General features: G+C 32.9%; 1 protein-coding gene across 8 annotated transcripts in view; it reads right to left on the bottom strand.

The window, feature by feature from the left end:
* Positions 1–3,023: 3,023 nt before the first annotated feature.
* Positions 3,024–23,360, bottom strand: part of LOC143249414 (F-box/WD repeat-containing protein 2-like) — a 35,918-nt gene continuing 15,581 nt past the window's right edge. For all 8 annotated transcript variants that reach the window (XM_076499227.1, XM_076499231.1, XM_076499232.1 and 5 more), the window contains 2 exons: positions 16,068–16,857; positions 3,024–4,086 (listed from right to left, as the gene is read on the bottom strand). In XM_076499227.1, coding sequence (XP_076355342.1) covers positions 3,912–4,086; positions 16,068–16,857 — 965 coding nt within the window. In that variant the 3' untranslated portion in view covers positions 3,024–3,911. The remainder of the gene's footprint in view (positions 4,087–16,067; positions 16,858–23,360) is intronic.

Genomic DNA, 23,360 nt, shown 5'->3' with positions numbered 1-23,360 from the left:
AATCAATTTATACATCTGTAAAAAAGAATTGTTTTACATGCACAATATATGATAAAATGACAAAATACATTTTTAATGCTTTTAAAATAATATTTTTGTAACATCACCAACCAAAGAAAAATTACAAATATTGTAAGGAAATTACAATAATTTGAAAATACTGAACCATAAGTTATCATATACAACTGTTTCACCTTAACAATAGCCAGCAATAATCTTGCAAAATTAATTCCAGCATATAACTATTTTGTATAGATGACAGGTGCAGCATCTTAATCTACACAAAACCTACCATAACACACTTTTTAAATATGAGTTAAAAATATCAAGTGGATACATCACAAACACTCTAATAGACATCCTACATCTGGCAATAAATGTTTATTGTCCAGTGCTATAAGACATTAGTCAGTAACTGGTAGAATATAAAAGTAAGTAATTTGAAACTGGTTTATCACTTCAATCTTTTGAGTACCAAACAGCAATTACAAACTAGTGTTTAGTTTTCTTAATGTTAACCGACATGAGAAAACAATCAACAATCCACAAGTATTTTATTATCTTTATGTTTGGTATATGACACTAGTCAGCAGTTCACAAGTTTATCATCTTTATAATTATTAGTAAGAAATAACAGTCAGTAATCCATAAGTTACTTATTATTTTTCTATTTATTGGTTAGAAACAGTATCAGTAATCCATAAGGGATTTTTTTCTCTATATTTACTGGTAAGAGATAACAGTCAGCAATCCATGAGTAACTTATGTTTATTGGTATGAGACAACAATCAGAATCCCTGCATGGTTTAATAACTTTATGGTCATTGATATGAGACAACAGTCAGCTGTCCACAAGTGGTTTATTAGCTTTGTGTTTACTTGTATGAGCAAATAGTCAACAATCTGCAACTGCCTCATTACTGTATGATTAATGGTATAAAACATTAGCATTAGCAATTCATTAGTCTATGATAACTTCATCTTCTAATGGTAATTGACTGATATTTAGTTTATTTATCATCAAAATTTATTGAAACTAGTAAATGGTTGTTGTCTTCATATTTACTATTATATGGCAACATTTAGGAATTGTTAACTAGTTTAATATCATGTTCACTGAGAAATTTTATAAATCAGAAACCTATAACTGCTTTGTTATCACAAAGCTTATGAAAACTAGGCATCAGTCATGTATTAACTTAACACTACATTATTAAAATGTATCATTCATCACCTAGTTTACTTTAAAATCTAAATATTATTTAATGTCTAAAAACTTACTCAACTACATACAATTCAAAAACTTCCACATCAGAATTTATATCAATCTTACTAATACTTGTACATTTTTTAACTGTATTCACAAAAAATCTTTAATCTCAAAATTTATTGATACATGATAACCTTAGTTTAATACACCGAGAAACAAAATCTTGAAATTCTCAATTATGCAAAAATCACTCATTGATGTAATGTGTTAGCACAATGAGATATAACCATTAATAATTGAAAATGAGTCATGTGATCTCATTTTCAACATTTGAAACCTGCTAGTAACTTCAATATTCATGTAAGATTTTGTAACTTGATGAGAAAGCCAATAAGATTTAGCATGCAATTACACACTATGTAAAATTATAATCAGTAAAACAAAAACATATTTATTGCAAATTCTTTTTGTATATTAAACTTAAAACTGCTGTAGAGAAAACATGTTACATTCTTTATTTAAACTTCAAGCCAATGATTGAGGAAATAAGTATTTGCTAAAGAAACAATTCATATCTTAACTCCTTCAAATGCTTAAAGCCATACAGTTGCTACCACATTGTAAAAGTTTTTAGAAGGTAGTACAAGTTATATTTCCATACCCTAAAAAAAGGCAAATATAAATAAAAGAAAATATAATATATAATGCCAGTTATGTTTTTCCTTATTGAATTTGTCCAAAACAACCTAGTTCAATCACTGAAACTTTTTCAGCTTTTTTCACCCATTAAAGAGTTAATCCTCAAACATTTTATTTCTTTTGGGTTCTTCAAGTATGTTTAGCTTCAGAATCTTAATTTTAGACTTAACTTAGCACTCAAATACAAAAATAAGTATGTGCAAGCAGAAATTAGAATCCAAACAAATTAATTTGATTGTAAGCATGAAACCAAAATTAAAATATTGCATAAGTAATAATATGATAAAAGTAATCTACTAATTTATTCAGAACTTTATTACTTTTATCATAGGAAAGACCAATAAAAATCTTTTCCAATAAACATGCAACCAAACTAGTAGAAAAAATGTTAACGTGCCTAACTAATAACAGTTCTTGTCATCAGGCTACTGTCAGATAAAGCTGTAAACACAGTGAAAAGAATTCTGTTTGAAATATAATTACTAAAAATTTGTGTGAAGTATTTTACTTGTATAAAATATCAATAACTATGACATCAATACTGTTCTATCTACAATATGAAAAAATCGTTTGTGATTAAGTGCAAGGCCATACAATGGGCTATCTGCACTGTGCCCACCACACGTAATGAAACCCAATATTTAGGGTTATAAGCTCTGATGATTATCATAGAGAAATAGTGAACCTTTTGAAATAATACCATACTCATTAGTGCAACATTTTATACAACATATTACATGGGGAAGAAAGATCAGTACTGAAAAAATTGTTACAAAAAATGTATATGTGACTGACAACACTATTTTCAACAAACAAGTTCCACAGTGAAAGCCAAAAGATCATTAATAAAAGTAAGATCAAACAACTTAGAGTTTCAAATAATAATGATCATACATATGCAGTACTATCTATATTTCTCAGTTTATTTCTACCCAGATGGAAACAGAATTTATTCGACAATAAAGGAAAATACAGCTGATTGACTATAATGTTTATACTGGCAAAATCTAGACAAGTTAGGTAAATATAGCATTTCCTCTAACATTATTCAAATTAAAGCATTCTGGTTTACTTGGATATCATTAAGAAACAGACCTATTTTACTGCTTGATTGGAAAATAGTGACACTATTATTTCTGGTTTTTACAATGAGAACAAGTACATGTAATTCTAGTCTGAAAATAAAATATTATAGAAACTTTCTCAAATCAAATACATCCCAAAGACCTCTACTAATCTTTCCTTAAAAGCAGACCTTAAACTATGAAAGGTAATTTAGGTCAACTAGCAATATAGAAAGAGATGAAATAAATCAGTCATTTACATATGTGTAATGTTTTAGCTGATTCAAATTAAACAATAATTCATCAAATTAAACACAAAAATAAAATTTAAAATTACAAGAATGGGAATACTGATGTATTAGACATTTGTTAATTTCTGTTTATAAAAGACCATATTAAATAAAAATATGTACAGATTTCGGTATCTTTCAAAACATATTTATGTAAAAAAATGTGTTTTTCTGTTATATCACTAAATTTTAAATTCCTGAAGTAAGTTGTGTTACATTCCAATCCAATTTTCAAGAGTCTTTACACAAAAATGAAAAAAAAAAAAAACTCTTATGCAAGGAATATACATCCAAGATCTTATGGAATGCATACCTTCTAAAAATCTACTTTAACCTTTGGAGAAATCCACTGTCTTGTAAAAAACTGGTAGTTAATATACTAGTTCAGCCTTTTTATACTTCATACAAAAACCCTGAAATATGACTAACCACAAAACAAATGTTACATCACTCAGACAGAATTAGTAGAGGCAAAAGTTCAGCTATAAAAATAATCTACAAAATTACAATTTATAAGGTACTAAACAACTATGCAACTCCTCAACAACACTCATATGAAATATATATTATAAACAGGTATACATCCATAATATATAAACAGAACAACACAGCACTAGTTACACCAATCTCAATCCTCACAGAGGACTGTCACGAGATATCTGAACTTGTAGATAATTGCTTTCTTGGTAACCATTTGATGAGATAGACTGTATTATCTTCAAGTCCAGCAGCAAGCAAAACTCCTTGGTCATTCTTTCCATCTAATCCATTCAACCAGTCACTCTCACCTAATGTTAGCTGAGAACAGTCAGGTGTTGATGGTCTAATTTTAAGCAAACAAAAAATTACTGTATTTAAGTATACTTAACATATTGTTGCAAAACCTTTTTTATACAAACATTTTAAATATTAATGGTAAAAAATTAAATAAAGATATTTTAGAAAAGTCAACATAAAAAAAATAATAATTTTCAAGCTTATATGTAATTACACAATGCAAGAGATGACATGTAACATTCCCAAAATTGAATACTATTATCAGCATTATATGTTATAAACCAATAACTATTTATAAAAAAAATATTATAAAAATACAACCTCAAATATTAAATCAAATTACTAGTAAATATGTGTATGAAAAAACAAATTTTTAAAAAACAAAAAATCAACAACAAATTATCATAAGTTTATTGTACAAAATCCACATTAATTCCAAATTCTAGTCACAGTGTAAAGGTATATACAAAAGAAGTTTTAAAATGTTTTCTTCTTTTAACTGTTCATACGGTAGAAAAATAAAAGCAATTGAAAATAAAACATTATATATATCACTTTGTTTGAACTAAACATGTATATATATATATGTAAAATTAACAACAATATTAAACATTCAGAAATAGGATATCTGGTTTGAACTGAAACTTTAAAGAACACATGATAAATTCAGAGTAATACTGACAATTTAATGTTTCTTACCTGAAAATGCATTTGAATATATATTCATTTCTCTATATAATAAAGAGCAAGCACATAAATACTGATGGTAAAACTATCTTGTGCATGTGCCAATCCATCAACAGACTTTCTCACATCCACATGAAATAACACAAATTGCACAGATATTTGATACAATTACTTTTACAAGGGTGACATGTACTCCTTGTGCATTGCTTTCCTTGAGTACTCTCTGTACACCAAAATTTCATTTTTAATGAAGTGCACAAATACACAAGGTATGGTGGGCCTTCTACGCAGAGGCAAGCATCTATCAGAAATACATTTTTTGGTAAAGAAGTGTTGAATTCAAACTATTTCAGTCATCCTTCCATAAAGCAGACAGTTAGCATCCCATAAAGGGAAGATGGTTAAGAGACTTTTATACAGAAAGAAACATGAGTTCCTTTCACAGAATATAGCAATAAGGGAAAATTCACATGTGTCTCCCACTGGGACCTAATAGGAGTACACTCAGTAACAGACCACATCTATTTGACTTCCCAATTTCAAACAACTGCAAAGATTTAAGCACATTCTTGGATATGTGTTCTGATACAATCACTTCATTCCACACTTCACAAAGATTACTGAATGTTTATATCAGTTACAAAGGAAACATATCAGAGGGAAATGAACTCTCCTGTGTAAGAATGCATTCCAAAAAAATGTAAGCAGGCTTTATGTGAATCCCCTGTCTTCCAACTTTCAAGAAAAGATGAACAATATTTATTGCATATTGATGCTATATATATATGTTGGATTAAGAACAGTTCTGTGTCAGAAAGGCATCACAACATATGACACTAGAACATTGAACTCTGCAGAAAGAAAGTATACTATAGAGCTAGAATGTCTAGCCATAGCCTGACTATTGAAAAATGTAAAATATATCTAGAACAAAACGAATTTACAGTAACAGTTTACCATACTCCCTTGAAATGCTTACAACGATCTCTGAAGTTAAGTAATAGACTTGTGTGTTGGTCACTAAAATTACAAGAATTAACATTCGAAATACTGCACAGAAAAAGAACCAAAAAGAAAATACCTAATTTCAAACAAAAAAAATACAGTAAATACAATATTCCAAAAATACCTTTGAATACCAGGTGAAAACCAGAAATAACTTTATATTTCAGTAACTATCTCACATCTCTCTCTCTCTCTCTTAGTGAAATGTCTGGTAAGGTTTTTATTCACAGAGTGAGTCATGAGAGCATAATTTCATGTGATAATAAATTTACATACTCTTATGCTACATTAACAGTATCTGTATGTCACTGCTTGGGAACAAGTGTCAGTTTCATCATTCTTATGTATTATAATTTATCTCGGACAAGTCACCAATTTATTATATTACGTATTAAAATTGCAAATAGCTGGAATTTTGAATTTCAATTTAAAAATTAATTAAATATCAATATGTATCAAATTCATGATATTTTCCAACAAGATTGATATACACAATTTGTTCTTTTAACAAAAATATATTTTAATAAACAAACAACACAATTTATATTAATAATTATTACAAATAGCTATTACAAATAATTATTTATATATAAATTCACAAAAAATAGTTAGTCTTCTATCTGGTCTTGAACTGAATACTTTATTAACAGTGTAGATCCATGATGAGCAAATTAATTTCTTTCAGATACACTGATACACTTCACTTGACAGAAATACTGACAAGCTCTAATCTTCTTTGGCCTAATTCAGTTTACAAGTTCACTTTTCACAAAGGAAGACAGATATCTAATGTCCAAAGTTAATTCTTAGAAGTTGAACTGTTTGTAATGTTCAAAACCTGTAAATGTCCCTGGCCAAATATCCATAGTTTTCCTATTAATAAGCATTTATCATAATTATAGATTCTGATACTAATAGTATACTGACTGTAGCGGACCAAACAACATTCTTAAGCTGTCTCTCCACGTTGCAATGCTAGTTTTTACATTCATTAGGTGAGATTGTTGAAAATTCACTTGGCGACAGTATTCAATGATATACTAGTGCTTTCATAAAAAGTATATTGTTGATTTTTACACTTGAGATTCTTCAACAAATATAGAGAACAGGCAGAACTTGCACACATTTAACAATATACTTTACATGCATTAAACTGAAAGAAACATAGTTAATGAAATAAATGTATAACAGTAAATCTATTACATCGTGAAGACATATTTATTGATGATGAGCTCAATGTTAGCATTTTAATACAACTAAACATTTCCAGATAAACAATAGAAGGAAATAATAAATACATGATAAACACAATCATAACAATAAGAAAACAAAATTTGATATCTCACATCCTTAGTTTAAGTTCCATAGCTTTACAAGTTTCATCCATCAATTGAAATATAAATTGTAATCCATTATCAGATACAAGTCTTTGGAATATTACTTTTACATGAGTATTCATTAGTTAGTTTTTTGACAATCACCGATGTGGTTATTTGTTCAACAAGATATAATTCAACCTATTTACTAAAATAACTTGTCACAACCCACAATAAAAGATTTTCTATCCTATACTTAGGATAAAGTCCCATCAAGTCTGCTCCATGTATCTCATCATGCTCCAATAATTTTAGTGCTTTGCATAAATTCAGCTTGCCTTTAGTTGCTTGACAAATGTGACAACACAATTTCTTATAACAGGCCAATAACATGTCTGGATACTTTGTTGTCTATTGTTTTTCAGATACCTAGATGACAAGTTGACAAGATGATCATACAATTCGATTCACATCGCCAGTCTCAATACAGTGAAAATAACTGATCACCTTTGCTAGCAACCATTTTGGTGTAATAAAGAACATTATCATTCCAGACATATTGTTTGGATTTACTTAGTCTCTGAAATTACAGTAGAATCATCTAGTAATAGTCCAGTTTTCAAATATGAGAATCTGTACTCATATTCATAATTTTTAGTTTGCTCAATCGCTAATTGTTCCCTAGTGTTAACACTGACCATGGCAAAAAGTTTAGGATACAGTTTACTGATGCCCAAATCCAGAGTTTCTTCTAAAATGTCAATAAGATGTTTAGGTAAAGCATCAGGTTACACACAAGCCAAACTTTACTTGGGATGTGGGATCTTCCTTCTTTAGAACCAACCCTTGATGTGGATTCCTGTACATGGTGAGGGGACCTCCCAGGGAAGGTTCTGTTCTTTCAGTTTACCTCCTCTGGGATCTAAACATCCATCCACTTGTTTGCCATGCATGGTGACCCGTGAAGGGGAGGAGAGGATCCTGGTGGTTGAGGGGCCCAACTCTAACATACCACTTTGACCTTGAATTCCTGTACACGGGCAGCCTTGAGGTGGCCTCCCTTGGGCCAATTGGCTGGTCCACTTGGACTAGGGTTAACCAAATACCAGTGTTGGATTTCTCAACAGGTGTTGTGGACATTGTATCTGACGCTGGTGTTTGGGTATAGTGCTCACAAAACATTGGCATTTCTGCAGTGTTCTTGTTTGACATTGTAGTGCGTCCCCTCGTATGGCTCCATGGTGGGTGGGGTCAGTGGGCACTGAAATATTCCTTTTTTATTATGGATCCTCCAAATAAAAATGTAAATAAAATATTGAAAAAACAGTCCATAGATAAACAACGTCTTGAAGAATCTGAGCAGCAGAGAGACCTCCCTCGAATAAAGACAGTAAAGAAAAAAGACCTGGTGGTAAACAGATGGGTTTTCCACCCAATTTGCCTACACATAAATAAAAATGGCCACCTTTATACAATGGAACTGTCAATGTTATGTTGTAATCTGGATGACATCAAAACACCAATTGCTTCCTACCATCCTGTATGTCTCTCCTTATGGGAAACATTTCTGAAACCTACTGATACGGTCACCTTTCAAAGGTTTTATTTGTATAGAAATGGATGAGTGCATGGAGGGATGACACTGTTGGTTGATCACCATGTGCCCACCTTGTCTTTGCCATTTGATACACCATTGGAGGCCGTAGCCATCCGTGTTTCCTTGGGTCATACCATCACTGTTTGTTCTGTCTACCTGTCGCCTGTAGAAACCTTTTTAAGAATAGAAAACATTTTTAATGGACAAGAGATTCCAAGTTTGTGTGGGTTTGACACTTTCCCATTCTTTTCTACAGGAACTTGGAGCCACACTATTCAGTATAAAGATTAATGCCATCACTGAACAACTCTTTCTTACTGTTGCAAATGAGCTCTATGTCGACAACTTTTTACATCTCGTGTCAGTCGTCAAACATGAGGTATATGAGCAGCAGCTGCAGTATGCCCTCAATTATTTACTGAAATGGACCACAGCAAATGGCTTTAACTTCTCTCTCTCAAAAATTGTTTGCATGCACTTTTGCTGCCAACAGAGTATTGACCCTTATCCTGAACTCCATATTGGTGAAGTTGTGCTGCCTGTGGTCCCCGAGACTTATCTTTGACTGTAAGCTGACTTTTATACCACACATCAAGCAGCTATGGGTCAAATGTACAAGAGCACTGAATATCCTCTGTGTCCTCTCTTCCACCACTTGGGAGCTGATCATTGTTCTATGCCAAAGATATATCATACTCTTATTCAATCAAAATTCGGCTATGGATCACTGGTCTATGGCTCTGCCAGGGCCTCAGCCTTAAAGATGCTGGACCCCATTCATTATCAAGGACTTCGGCTGTGCACTGGAGCTTTTCACACTTCCCCAGTTCAGAGCTTATACATAGAGTCTCATTAACCTTCCTTGCACCTCTGCCATTTGCAACTGTCTTTACTATATGCTTTGAAACTTCATTCCTTACCAAAGCATCCCACCTGGGGTTATGTTTTTCTTCTTTGGTGGGCCATACATTTTCAGAACAGGCAATCTGCCATTGATCCTTTTGTCCTTTGTATCCAGGCACAGTTGGATGAATTTGGTCTGTCCTTGGATAAAGTTAGTGTATCCACTGGTCAGCCCATCCCACCATAGATTCTCACAGTCCCCAAATGTGACCTATCTTTGAGTCATCAGAGAAAAGCAGATGCTCCTGATTGGAAATACTGTATGTTATTTGCTGAACATCTTTAGAACTATCCTTCCACTCCTATTTATACAGATGGTTCAAAATTAGGTGACTGTGTGGGCTCTGCCATGGTTTGTTGTGGCTTGGTGGTTGCATGCAGAATCCCCTCTACAGTTTCTGCATTCACTGTTGAACTGTATACCATTTCTCTTGCCCTGGATGACATAGAAGCTAAGCAATGCCCAAACTGCATTATTTATACTGAATCACTTAGTTCACTACTGGCCCTGGAATCACTTCACATCAGTTCACACCATGTTCTCGCTGACATTCAAAACCGACTGGCCCATTTCTCTTTAACAGCTACTTCTATCTAGTTTTTTGGATATTTGGCCATTAGGTATTTGTGGGAACAAGCTTGCCAACACCACAGCTAAGTCTCTTTGCTCTGGACTATGATCCTGTATTCAAGACTCGGCTGTGTGCTAGCTGGCAGTTGACTTGGAGTGAGCAAAGTGATAAAAAGCTTTTCCAAATAAAACCCTATATTGGACTTTGGCCATCTTGTTTCCATAAGGATCCAAAAAAGGAAGTTATTCTAACTAGACTACACATTGGTCACATTTTTTTAACTCTTAGATTTCTTTTATCTGGAACTGATGCACCAATGTGTTGTCTGTGTAACACTCAAGTCACAATAAGCCACATTTTATTGTCTTGCTCTCATTATGACTCACAACGATGGCACCATTTTAAACATGTTCTGTCCTAAGGTTTGTCCATTACGTTAGACAGTGTTACTGGTGATGATGACACTGTCCACCTTGGAAATGTTTAGTTTTTTAGAGGGCATTAACCTTTTTAATGCTATTTAAGTTTTTTAATTTATAAATTAGACCTTTTTTAATGTGATTCCCTTTTAAGAATGAAAGTCCATCTAGTTTGATTTCAAATTAGAAAACAGTTGTGACATCAAATAACTCGAAACCAGGACTGGAAAGGCCATCTTCAGGTGACTAACACTGCTGTTTGAACTACCTGTTAGTCATCCTGGTGAGTTATAATTAAAATTTTGCTGGAAGTCTTAAAACTTTTATTATTTTACTTTCTGAAAATGGCCATAATGTCAAATAACTAAGAACCAGGACTGGAAAGGCCAACTTCAGGTGACTGACGATGGTTTCTGAACTTACCTGTTAGTCTTCCTGGCATGTTATGATTATTACAATTATGCTAAAGAAAGTTCTTTACAAACTGTATTACTGTATTTTTTCTCTTACCATTGTAGAATAGATGTAAACATTGGTTTTAATGTTATTTATGTTTTTCTAAACTTTGTTTTGTTTTACCTTAATTTCCTTTTATGACTTTTACTAAATTTACTTTAATTTTAACTTTTTACTGGATGTTTGGCACAGATAACCAAGCTGCTTTGTACCGTAAAACACCAAACCAACCGATGAAATACCCAACAATGATCAATGAAGAGCAAAATTACAAGATGCCACACAGAATGCAAAATCCAATGTTGAAAAGACTCAGAAGTGACAGCAGCAAGCCTATAACTGTAAGAGATGCTTAGGTCCATTTAAAGTAGGTGTTTACCACTATTAAGGGCATTATCTTCCACAGTAAATGATTTTACTACAAAATATGCTCTGAGGTGGAATGGACATTTTGGAATTACAAAATATGTTAATCCATTAGTGTGTAAATTACAAAAATCCCAGATCACATGCAATTATAGGACGATTTCATATTTGTGACATAAATATATATACATATATTTCCCTAGTAACAATTCTCTCGACAGTGAAGAAGACTGTAATCATCCTAGGAAGTTAGAGCAAAATGAAAATGTTGACAACAGAAGACATGACAGCCATTCCCTCACAAGAAGAGAGGCTTCTGCTGGTGCATTCCTTTCTCGTCCTTCAGACGATCCTGCTGATAACTTACCTCTGTCTTCTCCTCTAAGGACATTTCCTCCATTCACTATATAACAACAACAGAATCAGATCTACCACAACTAACCCTAAACCTAAAACTTAATGCTGTGAAAGTAGTAGGTTGTATAGACACTGGATTGGATTATTCAATATAAAAGGAAAACATATGGTAACAAATCAAGGGTAATAATCCAACACTTCAAATAAAACCTTTGAGTAAAGGTATCATAAGCATTGTTTATTTATATTAGTATGAAGTCCTGGTCAGGTACTTGTTTCTTAACTGTAATTATTGAATAAATTGTTTTTATCATTGAGCCATGATTTAGCATGTTTATTTTAACTCTTAAACAGCAATTGATGACAGCCACCTTTTAAGGGTTTAAGTATAACTTCCCTGCAACCAGCAATGGTCAAAAGGAATAAGCTATGAGTAAACAGTCTTATACATATTCATAAAGATGGGGAATAGAAGAACAGGAGAGGTGAAAAGCAAGAAGCAGAAACCAATTATTGTATGTCTTCCAAGGAACTGAACAAAAAAATACAAGTGAAGCCAGAGTGACTCCCCTGCTGGATAGGAGAGAGAGAGAGAAGTTGAAGGAGTATGGAGCATTACAGAGGTGAAGTAAGAGAAGAAGGGAATCAGAGAAGGTTCAACAGAGGAAACCACAGCTGACCAGGTTAGTGAAAAGCAGGCAGAAAAACTCAACATAAAGTAACCAGAATGAGAATGATGTATATGAGGATAAGAATACACAAAAAGTTGATCCAGTTCTGACTGAATGCATCCCCAGCAAGAGCTGAAGGATGGAAAACTTGTAAGCATGGTTCTGATATGTAAAAAAAAACCACAAAAGAGTAAACAAAAGCACAAATGCTTGAAAAACAGCAGATTAAAGGGCCACTCCAAATACAGTATTTTGTCAAGGCAGAATAGCTTGGAATATAATAAGCTATTAGACATATATATAAGTAGTGGGCCCAGAGAAAGAAACTGAGTGTGTGTAAACTGGATGCAAGTCTGAGTGCCCCTTGGTAATTGATATAAGAGACAACATTAGGTTCTTTTTATATGGATAATTACCAGATGTCTGTAAACCTTCATAAAATACTGATTCAAAAGTCTAATGCACTGCCAATTGCTCCCAGAGAATGATAGGAAGAGACAAATAAGTGTGAGACCACAGTCGCAACATCACTAGAAAGTCAAGACATGCTCTCCCCCCCTTCTCATCAAGGAAGCATCTGGAAATATATGGAAACTCACACAAGAAAAACACTTTCCATGGTATTGAGTGTATCAAGTTATCAGGTGAAGGCTTTGGATAAGGAAGTAAAATAGCAGAAGATGCAGAACTCAAGCAAGCAATCAGTGATCATGCAAAGTCTACTGTGGATCTTGCATGTTAGCATGATTCAAGGGGAGACTGGATTCCATGCAAGCCAAAAATCAGTCTACTTTATTGGAGAGCTAGCAAATCAATCCCTATGTTAAATCTTAATCAAGTCAATCATACATCTTGAATCTTAATGTAACCTAAAAGCATAGTTTTATATACTAAAAACAATAGTACCATTATTCTCAGGGCACAGGAGTTTTTCCACATAATCAATGCTCACTCTCATTACAAAATAAGAAATCTGTATCCCTAGAGCACCAGCTATCTTGTCACTGTTATTTTCTATACAACATGTTCTATATCACAGAATTTGTTCCTGTGCAAAAGCATATGTGAAAACCTAGTTCACAGACACAGTTTCACAATTAACTGGAATAAGAGGAACTTAAGGGTTCTATTGACTTCCCTTATATACTTGTTCACTATGCATAAACATTTTGATAACTAATAGATACATATATATATAAACATATCAAATAAGGGAGTCATAATATGTAAGGTATACATTAGTGTGGTATTGTGAGATATTTTTGGACGACAGGCAATCACAGTATAAACTATCAACACATAACTGTACACTGGTGCAGTTCATATTCATGCAATGATAGCATAAAATAAGCATTTTATATCAATTAAATGCTCTATGTACATTCATATAGGATATAAGTCACCTAATACAGGTAGTTGACCATGTACAACATTCACAGAATTTTACATATATTTTTGTGTTTGTGTGTTAATAACCTGATATGTCACTATCTGATATTTTGAAGATAATTTAGAAGTTTTATAAGTAGACCACGCATCATGATACTATACACCTCACTATTCAACTATGTGAATCTTTCAAAAATGTGCTCATACCACTAAGAAAAGTGTTTCTCAATGATATTCAAATATTTTGAGAGCACTACATACATATATATATTACCTGAAAAAGATTTACTAACCCCCATTTTAAGTTTTACTGTAACTTGAATGAATAAATATTATATACAGGGTATTATATACAGTAAATCTTTCAAAAATGAAAATATCAACAATCAAAAGGCTCAGCATGAATGTTTATATCACTCAAATTCTAAATGAGTGTGAATTTAACACATCAGATTCTTGATAGTTTTTCCCAAAGTAAAATGGCACAAATAACAGTATTGAAATGAAAATCAGATCTGTATTCAAAGATAGATGCTTAATGCTAACAACTTATTAAAACTTTGGTTCTTGAGTCCCTTAGGTACTCTAATTACTGGTGAGAAAATAACGGTGTAATTCATTTAGTGACTTATAATCTACTGTAACGTGTTCATATGTAAACAGAATTAAAAATATGTATATATTGAAAACAATAATATACATGATCAATCATCAACTTTGAATTAAATCTTGCATAAGGCTAAGATATCATATAATTTTAATATATTTTCATTTATATTAGTAAAAGTAAGCAAGTAGTCACATGTACTTCATTTCATTGAAGTATTATCCTCAGCTTCATTGAGACGAGAAAATTTGAGCAAATGAAAAAAAATATTTTTAAGCTGAAAAGCTGTACATTTATGGTAATTTGAATTGTTAAAAACTGCCTCACCAACAAGTGCTAGGGAGTTAACCTTTAAGCTCAATCAGTAGAGCACTTGCTTGGGATGTGAGAAATTTTGGGTTTGACTTCAAGCTAAAAAAATGATAAAATTTGAAATTGCTATAAGAAAAGCTTTTACTGAGCCTTGTTTGTTATAACAGAAAAATGTGGTGGTTTGAGTTCATTGTTAACACAATTGTCTTAAAACATTGCTAGTAGGTTATTCCTTTAGCTCATTCACTAGCCTGGTATCTAAGAGGTTTCAGCTTTGAATTTAAACTGAAAAATAATAATAAGTATGAAATTATCAAACAAAGAAATCCTCAATACAATTCAAAACTTACAAAACTTCGTATGAACTTCACTTATATTACAAACAAAGAAATCCTCAATACAATTCAAAACTTACAAAACTTCGTATGAACTTCACTTATATTACAAACAAAGAAATCCTCAATACAATTCGAAACTTACAAAACTTCGTATGAACTTCACTTATATTACAAACAAAGAAATCCTCAATACAATTCGAAACTTACAAAACTTCGTATGAACTTCACTTATATTACAAACAAAGAAATCCTCAATACAATTGAAACTTACAAAACTGTATGAACTTCACTTATATTACAAACAAAGAAATCCTCAATACAATTCAAAACTTACAAAACTTCGTATGAACTTCACTTATATTACAAACAAAGAAATCCTCAATACAATTCAAAACTTACAAAACTTCGTATGAACTTCACTTATATTACAAACAAAGAAATCCTCAATACAATTCAAAACTTACAAAACTTCGTATGAACTTCACTTATATTACAAACAAAGAAATCCTCAATACAATTCAAAACTTACAAAACTGTATGAACTTCACTTATATTACAAACAAAGAAATCCTCAATACAATTCGAAACTTACAAAACTTCAGATGAACTTCACTTATATTACAAACAAAAAATCCTCAATACAATTCAAAACTTACAAAACTTATGAACTTCACTTATATTACAAACAAAGAAATCCTCAATACAATTCAAAACTTACAAAACTTCGTATGAACTTCACTTATATTACAAACAAAGAAATCCTCAATACAATTCAAAACTTACAAAACTTCGTATGAACTTCACTTATATTACAAAGGTTTTAAAATAAAAAACAGGAATTTTAATACTTTTCTTGATATACTTACTAGTAAAAAAAAAAAAAAACAAAAAAGATCAAATTGAAATACATCAAAACATACAAATATGTAATTTATGTTATCAATTTACAAGGAAAACAGTGCTGCAAAAGATAAGTTTGGTTTCTTACATAGAAAATAAGACAGTAAAATATATAACCTCTAAGAACCTTACCTTGAACTAGGCAGATGAGATACAGCAACTAGATCCAAATTGTTCATATCAAACGCAAAAAAGTTTGAGCTCCCAAAATTACTCAATGGTGTAACTACAGCAGCATATCTCTGTCCAATTCCAAGTAAGGCTTTAACTTTGACATTAAGTCTTATCTCTTTTGCCATTTTACCTAACCTCACATCCCACTTACACAACAAGGAATGCCCATATAGATGAGGATCCTGTCTGATAAAATATAGAAATGTGTTGTCAAAGTGCAAACCTGGTGTAAATAAATTCATATCATCAGTATAAAGTGGAATACTGTACAAAGAAGTGATATATAATCCTTCTGGATCCCTCCCATTACACTCTACACTTACAGCCCAAACCCTAACTTTACTCTTATCCATGCTGAACATGAGATGACGCCGATGATCACTGTTGTCTAACCTTGGAAATGAACAGAGCATGACCTTCAAAACCCAAGAAGTGTGTTCCTGGAGAGTTGTAAGAAGTGTTCCTCTCTTCAATGACCAGAACTTTATCTTTGTGTCAGCTGAACCACTAACTAAGACATCCAGGTCTTTTGAGTAATCAAATGTGAACACAGCACCAACATGCCGCAGGTATTCCACTGCTCTCTGACCTGTGACCATGTCCCATGATATCAGGTGACCAAGGTACGATGACACTATTATCCAATTCTGGTCAAATTTGATTGATGCTACACTGGCATAGGTTCTCAGGGTCAATAAACACACATCAGTTTCACAGTCCCATAGCTGAATAATTTTGCTTTCAGAGGCTGATGACAGGAAAAATTGAGTTTGTGTCATTATATTTTTTATTACCATTCATTATAATTTCAAAAAATAATGTAATAAACTTAGTATAGAAAGGACTACAACTTCACATAAAATAATTTACAACTATCTGTATTTAACTCTTACTTCCAAAAGCATCTTTAGAGAACCACTCTTAACCATCTTCATTTGCTCAAAAGGAGTGTTCAGTACTTTACAAAAAATCAGCAACAATTCTCTTTATAAAAGAAAAGTTCAAGATTTAGGACTTTCTTTTAGTGCAAGAATGTTTTGAGAACACTAAAATGTATCACTGTTATAGTAAATTATCAAGCTATTCCAACAAAAATAATTTATAAACATTTAGTAATGTGTTTAAAATAAAAATACTTCAAGTAACAGAAAACAAGTCATGGTGTACTGCTAATGTATATTTTGAATTTTCAGTGCTTGATTAATTGTATACAAATTTAAAATGGCTTTTATGAAAATCCAAGATGTTATTAAAATAATGATATTTTGAGACTAAAAGTTGTCAAGTTATATGAGACAACATCCACATTTGAATAAAATTTTAATATTACAGAAAATCACTTTTCAAGTTTATACTTTTGATTAATCTCTGAATGATTCATAAATATTTTAACTTAAATGTATTACAAAAATAAATGGAAGTTCATGTGTAATACAGTTATTGGTCAAAAGTCTGAGCCCAGTTGTGAACTGTTGTTTCAGTTCACATGCTATATCTATACCTAATATTATCATATTAGGTGCAGGAACTTCATTTTGAAACAAAACAAAAACTGGATAAGTAAATGTAATAAATCTTTCTCTAGTCACAATCATATAGCAACACTAATTAGGCATGGATCCTATTAGTGTTTGAAGATTGTACATATTAGCCTGTACATCCACTTTTGTTGTAAAGATGTCCAAAAATCCAATACATTAATAGACTTTTTTACAGCATTGCTCATTAACTGATGCTATAATATTTCATTGGATTAGCACTGAGACTTTGGGCTGGACATTCTACACACACAACTCTATCCATCACAGGGGTATTTTTGTTATCTCTTTAATCACTGTCTTGGTCAATTTCAGAATCACAGTCAATGACACGTCCTTCATGGATATTCAGTAAATAACAGATGTTATAATATTGCCTTCTTATTCATACTTCTATCAGGTTTTTTTTACCTTCCACTCTTGCAACAGGAAAAAAAACAAATCTTCCTATGTCACAACAATGTTTTACCAATTCACTTATACAACGTTATTTTATCTTCACACAGTTATGTCTCTTCTAGTTTCCAAAATGCTCAATTTTTATAAGTCCATATCATACTGTCCCTTTTTGTCTTCCTATTTTATGATTATTTGCACCGTAATTCTTGAACTCTTTCATATACATAATAATAGGGTTTATGACCATATTTTTCCACATACACTACATTCTTGTAACCATTTTTAACCAGTCCTATCATTAATTATACTATAAAGCCATGAATAATCTGTATTTATACATTTATTCTATAAAATCTAAATCAATTTTGTGTCAAAATCATTTAAGTAATACCAGGATTTATTTTGGGCATTCTTTTCATTTTTAGATGTAAATTATTAATTGCAATAAAATGTTTCACTGCAATATGTACCACACCTTTGAAATGCTAAGTTTTGGAACATGTAAAGCAATAATTTACTTGGTTTTCCACTGAACATTTTTCCTACTTCTCTCAATTTCACCTACATCTTTAGATGACTATCACACTTCAGTGAATATTTACTGCATTTAATTCAACTAAAACATAGGCTGTTATTTTTCCATACTGAAAATATATTTCCAAGAGGTAATTACCTCTATTCACATGTACAGCTAATCTCGTTCAGTGTTGCCCTCTATATGCAAACATTTTTTTCATGCCACAAGCCTTGAACTCCCACATACCCAACAATCAATACAATCCAACTGTGTCATGCACATAAATTATCATGCCACAACACTACACCAACAGAAGTGTAACACACCCTCTTAATTCATGTAACTCCCTTTATTTAATTCTACTAAACTACTACTTTGAGATTAGATAGAAAAGAAAGAACTAGATTTTTAGTAGAGTGGTAGGGATGAAAATTTAAGATAAGGTAAGTACTTATCAGAAATATATTCTAAGTATATGAAAATAACTTTTGATATAGTACATTACTTCGTTCCACATGACTAGAATCCAATATTGAATAGGCAGAAAGACTGGTGTAAGAGAAAAAAATAATTATCCTTTGAAAGTATCTAAAGAACACCCTTGAAGTATGATTCTTATTGAGAAACTGCAACATTTCTGCACCCAGTGTGGACATTGGTGTCAGGTACATGGGTGTAGCATGGGAGGAGCACAACCAAAATGAAGAGAAAAACTAGGTGGGTTCAAATCTTTATTCCAATATACCATAATCTCAAACCTGGTGAAAAATTACTGTAGATAAACCATCAACAAAATAAATGTTGGGAAAGCTAAAAACTATGTGCTCCAAGGTGTAGAGTGGTTAGGGTGCAATGTACCATACATGGCAATCAAATCCAGTCCAAAACCAAGCGGCATCAAGATTACAACTTTCAACCCTCAATAGGAGGAGGGTCCACATCATCATCATCTAAGGTTGAGTAGAATAGAATCATATGCAAGTCAAATAGATCTACTAAACTGGGCATGTATACAAATCCTCAACTACTCATACATTTGGAAAACCAACATCTGAATGACACTATGAAGGAACATACGCTGCTGGCCAAAATCTTACAGCCAATGAACATAAAGAAAAAATATGCATTTTGCATTGTTAGACTCAACCACTTATTTGAGTAGAGCTTCAAAAAATGAAAATAAGAAAAGAGAAAATAAAAATAAAAAACTTTTTTAGCATTTAATACAGAAACTGTGAACACCATGAAATTAGCCTAAATACTAGCTAATCAATGGTTTAAGACCAAACCAAAAAGAAATCCTAAACAGGGTAGGAAATGCCCAACAAGAGGTCTCAGTAGTGAGTTGTACTGCCGTCATTGCAAATAACTTCAAACATTCGCTTTGGCATGGTCAATATAAGCATTTGCAGAAGGCTGGCTGGAATGTTATCCCAAGTGGTGAAGATGGCTTCATGAAGATCATGCACTGTTTGGAATTGACATCCATTTCCATAGACTTCCCTTGCCATCCACCCCCAAACATTTTCAATGGGGTTCAATTCAGGCAAACATGCTGGATTTTCCAAATGAATCACATCATTTGCCATGAAAAATCCTTTTTCCTGTGGGTATTGTGGATTGCAGCATTGTCCTGCTGAAAGATCCAGTCATTTCCATACAAGCAAGGGCCTTCAGTCAATAAGGATGCTTTTTCCAACATGCCAATGTAGCCAGTTGCTGTCTGATGCCTCTATATAACCTGAAGCTCCATTGTTCCATGGAAGGAGAAAGCACCTTAGATCATGATGGAACCTCCTCCACTGTGTCATGTAGAAAATGTCTCTGGTGGGATATCCTTATCGTGCCAGTAAAAGTGGAAGCCATCTGGACCATCCAGGTTAAATCTTTTCTCATCAGAGAACAAAATCTTTTTCCACTTTTCTATGTCCCATGTTTGGTGCTTCTCAGCAAAATTTAACCAAGCTGTTTCATGGTGTGGAAGAAGGTATGGCCTTTAAAGACATTTATGATTTTTAAAGCCTTTCTCTCCTAGATGCTGTCTTATTGTTCTAGAGCTGCATTCTGCGTCCGTAAGGGCCTTAATCTGGTTCAATGACTGGTTGGTGTCTTGCCGGGCAACCCGTTGAATCCTCCTGCTCAACGTCTGCAAAATTTTCTTGGGCCGACCACTTAAAATTCTCATTCTGTATTCCTCAGGGTCTTTTAAGAAATTTCTAACAGCAATTTTACTATGCCCAGTCTCCATCAATGGCATGTTGAGAGAGACCTTGCTTTTGCAGCTCGACAATTCTGCCACGTTCAAACTCTGTCGATATTTTAGCCTTTGCCATGTTTTTACCCACTGTAACACAGGAGATGTCAGTGGGAGATGTTGACAACACTAATGCTTGAACACAAATGACTAAATTTTATTATGTGTTTACTGATTAATGCTTCATTTCAGTATGGTCTTAAACTTTTGACCATCTAGTATTTAGGTTAATTTCATATTGTTCACATTTTCCCTATTAAATGCTAAAAAAGTTTTTTATTTTTATTTTCCCTTTTCTTATTTTCATCTTTTGAAGCTCTACTCAAATAAGTGGTTGAGTCTAACAATGTAAAATGCATATTTTTTCTTTATGTTCATTGCCCTTAAGAGTTTGGCCAGTAGTGTACCAATATGGCAGTTCACATCAAGCCAAATCCAATCTTAATGTAACCTTTTTACATAACAACAACATCAAGGAAAATAAAAAAAGTCTGAGGCAGAGCACGAGAGATGGAGTTTTTGCTCCAAACCTCATAATCTCCCAGACAGTACTGCACAGAAGTTGGAGTGCATGTGTGCACAAAATCAACCTCTGGGAACCACTGCATGAAGTTGGAGAATATGAAAATATGAAATTAGAGTTAGAATGAAGAATCACAACAAACACATGTGAGGATTTATGTTGACTGGTCTAATCCAAAATCACTCACTTGGAACTGACATCCAGATTATGGTAGGACAAGAGATCTCGATCAAAAGAGTAAACTGTACAAAAGAAGGAATGCACCATCAACCTCCAGGTTCCAATGGACAGAAGTTAACTACTTCTGTAAAATACAGACAATTACACCATCCAGATAGAAAAACATTGAAGCTGGGCACAGCATCAACCTCTAGGACCTACTGCGTGTAGGTGGAGTGCATGACTGAAGGATCACACATTATCTACATCAGCAGAACACCACCAGCTTACTCTCTACTGATTAGAAGTGATCACGTAGTCCACCACCCTAGTGACTTGGAACTGGAAAATAGCAAAAACTTCCATACTCCACTAAAATAACAGGAGTGGAGAGATAAAGTGCAGTTGAGAGTCTAGAGCAGTGCTTCTTAGACCTTTCCCCCCATGACTCATTTTTTTCCCAAAATATTTTGGCAGCCCACCTTTAGGAGTTATTACAAAAAAATAGTAAAAACATAGTGTTACCTAAAAACAACTGTAAGACAATGTTCAAATTATTTCAATTAAATATTGATAAAAAATGCTTTTAACAAAAATAATACATACATATATTTTACAGGGAAAAAACATTTAAAACCCTTTCAAGTAAAGTAAAACTTGATTTCCTTCTAGAAAATTTCAAATGGTGGACACAACTGCATGTGTAGTTTAAATTTAATGGCTGCTGTGTTGTTGCTGTTGACGTTGCAACACGGCATTATATTCATTGTCAACGTGCATCACAAATGATGTTCAGGAATCAACATTTCTTGATTCAATTTTGGTAGCCACCAGACATGAAAAACCAACTCACATAAGTAAATTGTCATGAATGGAATGAGTGCAACTATGGCTTGTATGGTAAGTATAAGCTTGTCAGCCAACTGAGCCCAATACTTTGTAACAACCCACTTGGTGAATAAGTTCCTCTGCACCTGGCTCTCTTGCAACTCAAGAACTCTTCTTGGAAACCAGGCATGTCTTCTAATTTGGACACATCAAAAAGATTACTGAGCCAACTCACCTTTTTTGCATACAAGGTTTTGGGATTATATCTATCCATCTCGATCACCACCACCTCACTCAAATGGGAGTAAAGCAGTCATGTATATCACTGAGTTTAACTGTCTTACCATCTTCAGGGAATGAACACAGGGAAAAAAACAGTAGTTATCTTGCCAATCTTCATTTTACTATCCCACAATAGGAAAATTTTCTTGAAATTAGACATCTTTTCTATGAAATCTGCAATTGCCACGTTTTTTTCTTGCATTTCCACTATCAGCTCATTTAAAGCAGAAACGATATCTGATATGTGTGCTAATTTAGCCAGCCAGACAGAGTCTTGGAGATATTTGGTATGATCATTATTTTTCTCCTGTAGGAAGAGTTTAACTTCCTCATGCATTCCAAAGAATTTAGTGAACACCTTTCCTTGAGAAAACCAGTGAACTCCTGAGTGAAAGAAAAGATATTTATGCTCATCTCCTAACACAACCATCAAAATACTCTGCTGTTCGGTACTTTAGATTTGATAGTATTCAGTATCTTTATGGCTGTGGACAAAACATTATTCAGCTCTATATCCAGATCTTTGAAGGCAAAGTTTTCTCAATGAAGGAAGCATTGGGTTGTTATCACAATCCCAGTCTCTTTTTTCACACGTGCACATAAACCTTGTCGTCTTCCTGTCATTGCTGGTGTGCTATCTGTGCATAAAAAACATATTTCCATGACACACCATGCTTCATAAGGAAACTATCAACCATGTTGAAAACATCTTCCCCCAGTGTTGTGGTAGCTAATAGGGAACAAAAAAGAA

This window comes from Tachypleus tridentatus, chromosome 4 (assembly GCF_004210375.1).
Source record: "Tachypleus tridentatus isolate NWPU-2018 chromosome 4, ASM421037v1, whole genome shotgun sequence".
In the NCBI taxonomy this organism is placed as follows: Eukaryota; Metazoa; Arthropoda; class Merostomata; order Xiphosura; family Limulidae; genus Tachypleus; species Tachypleus tridentatus.
The sequence above is the reverse complement of the archived record's forward strand: the minus strand, read 5'-3'. Positions and strand labels throughout refer to the sequence as shown.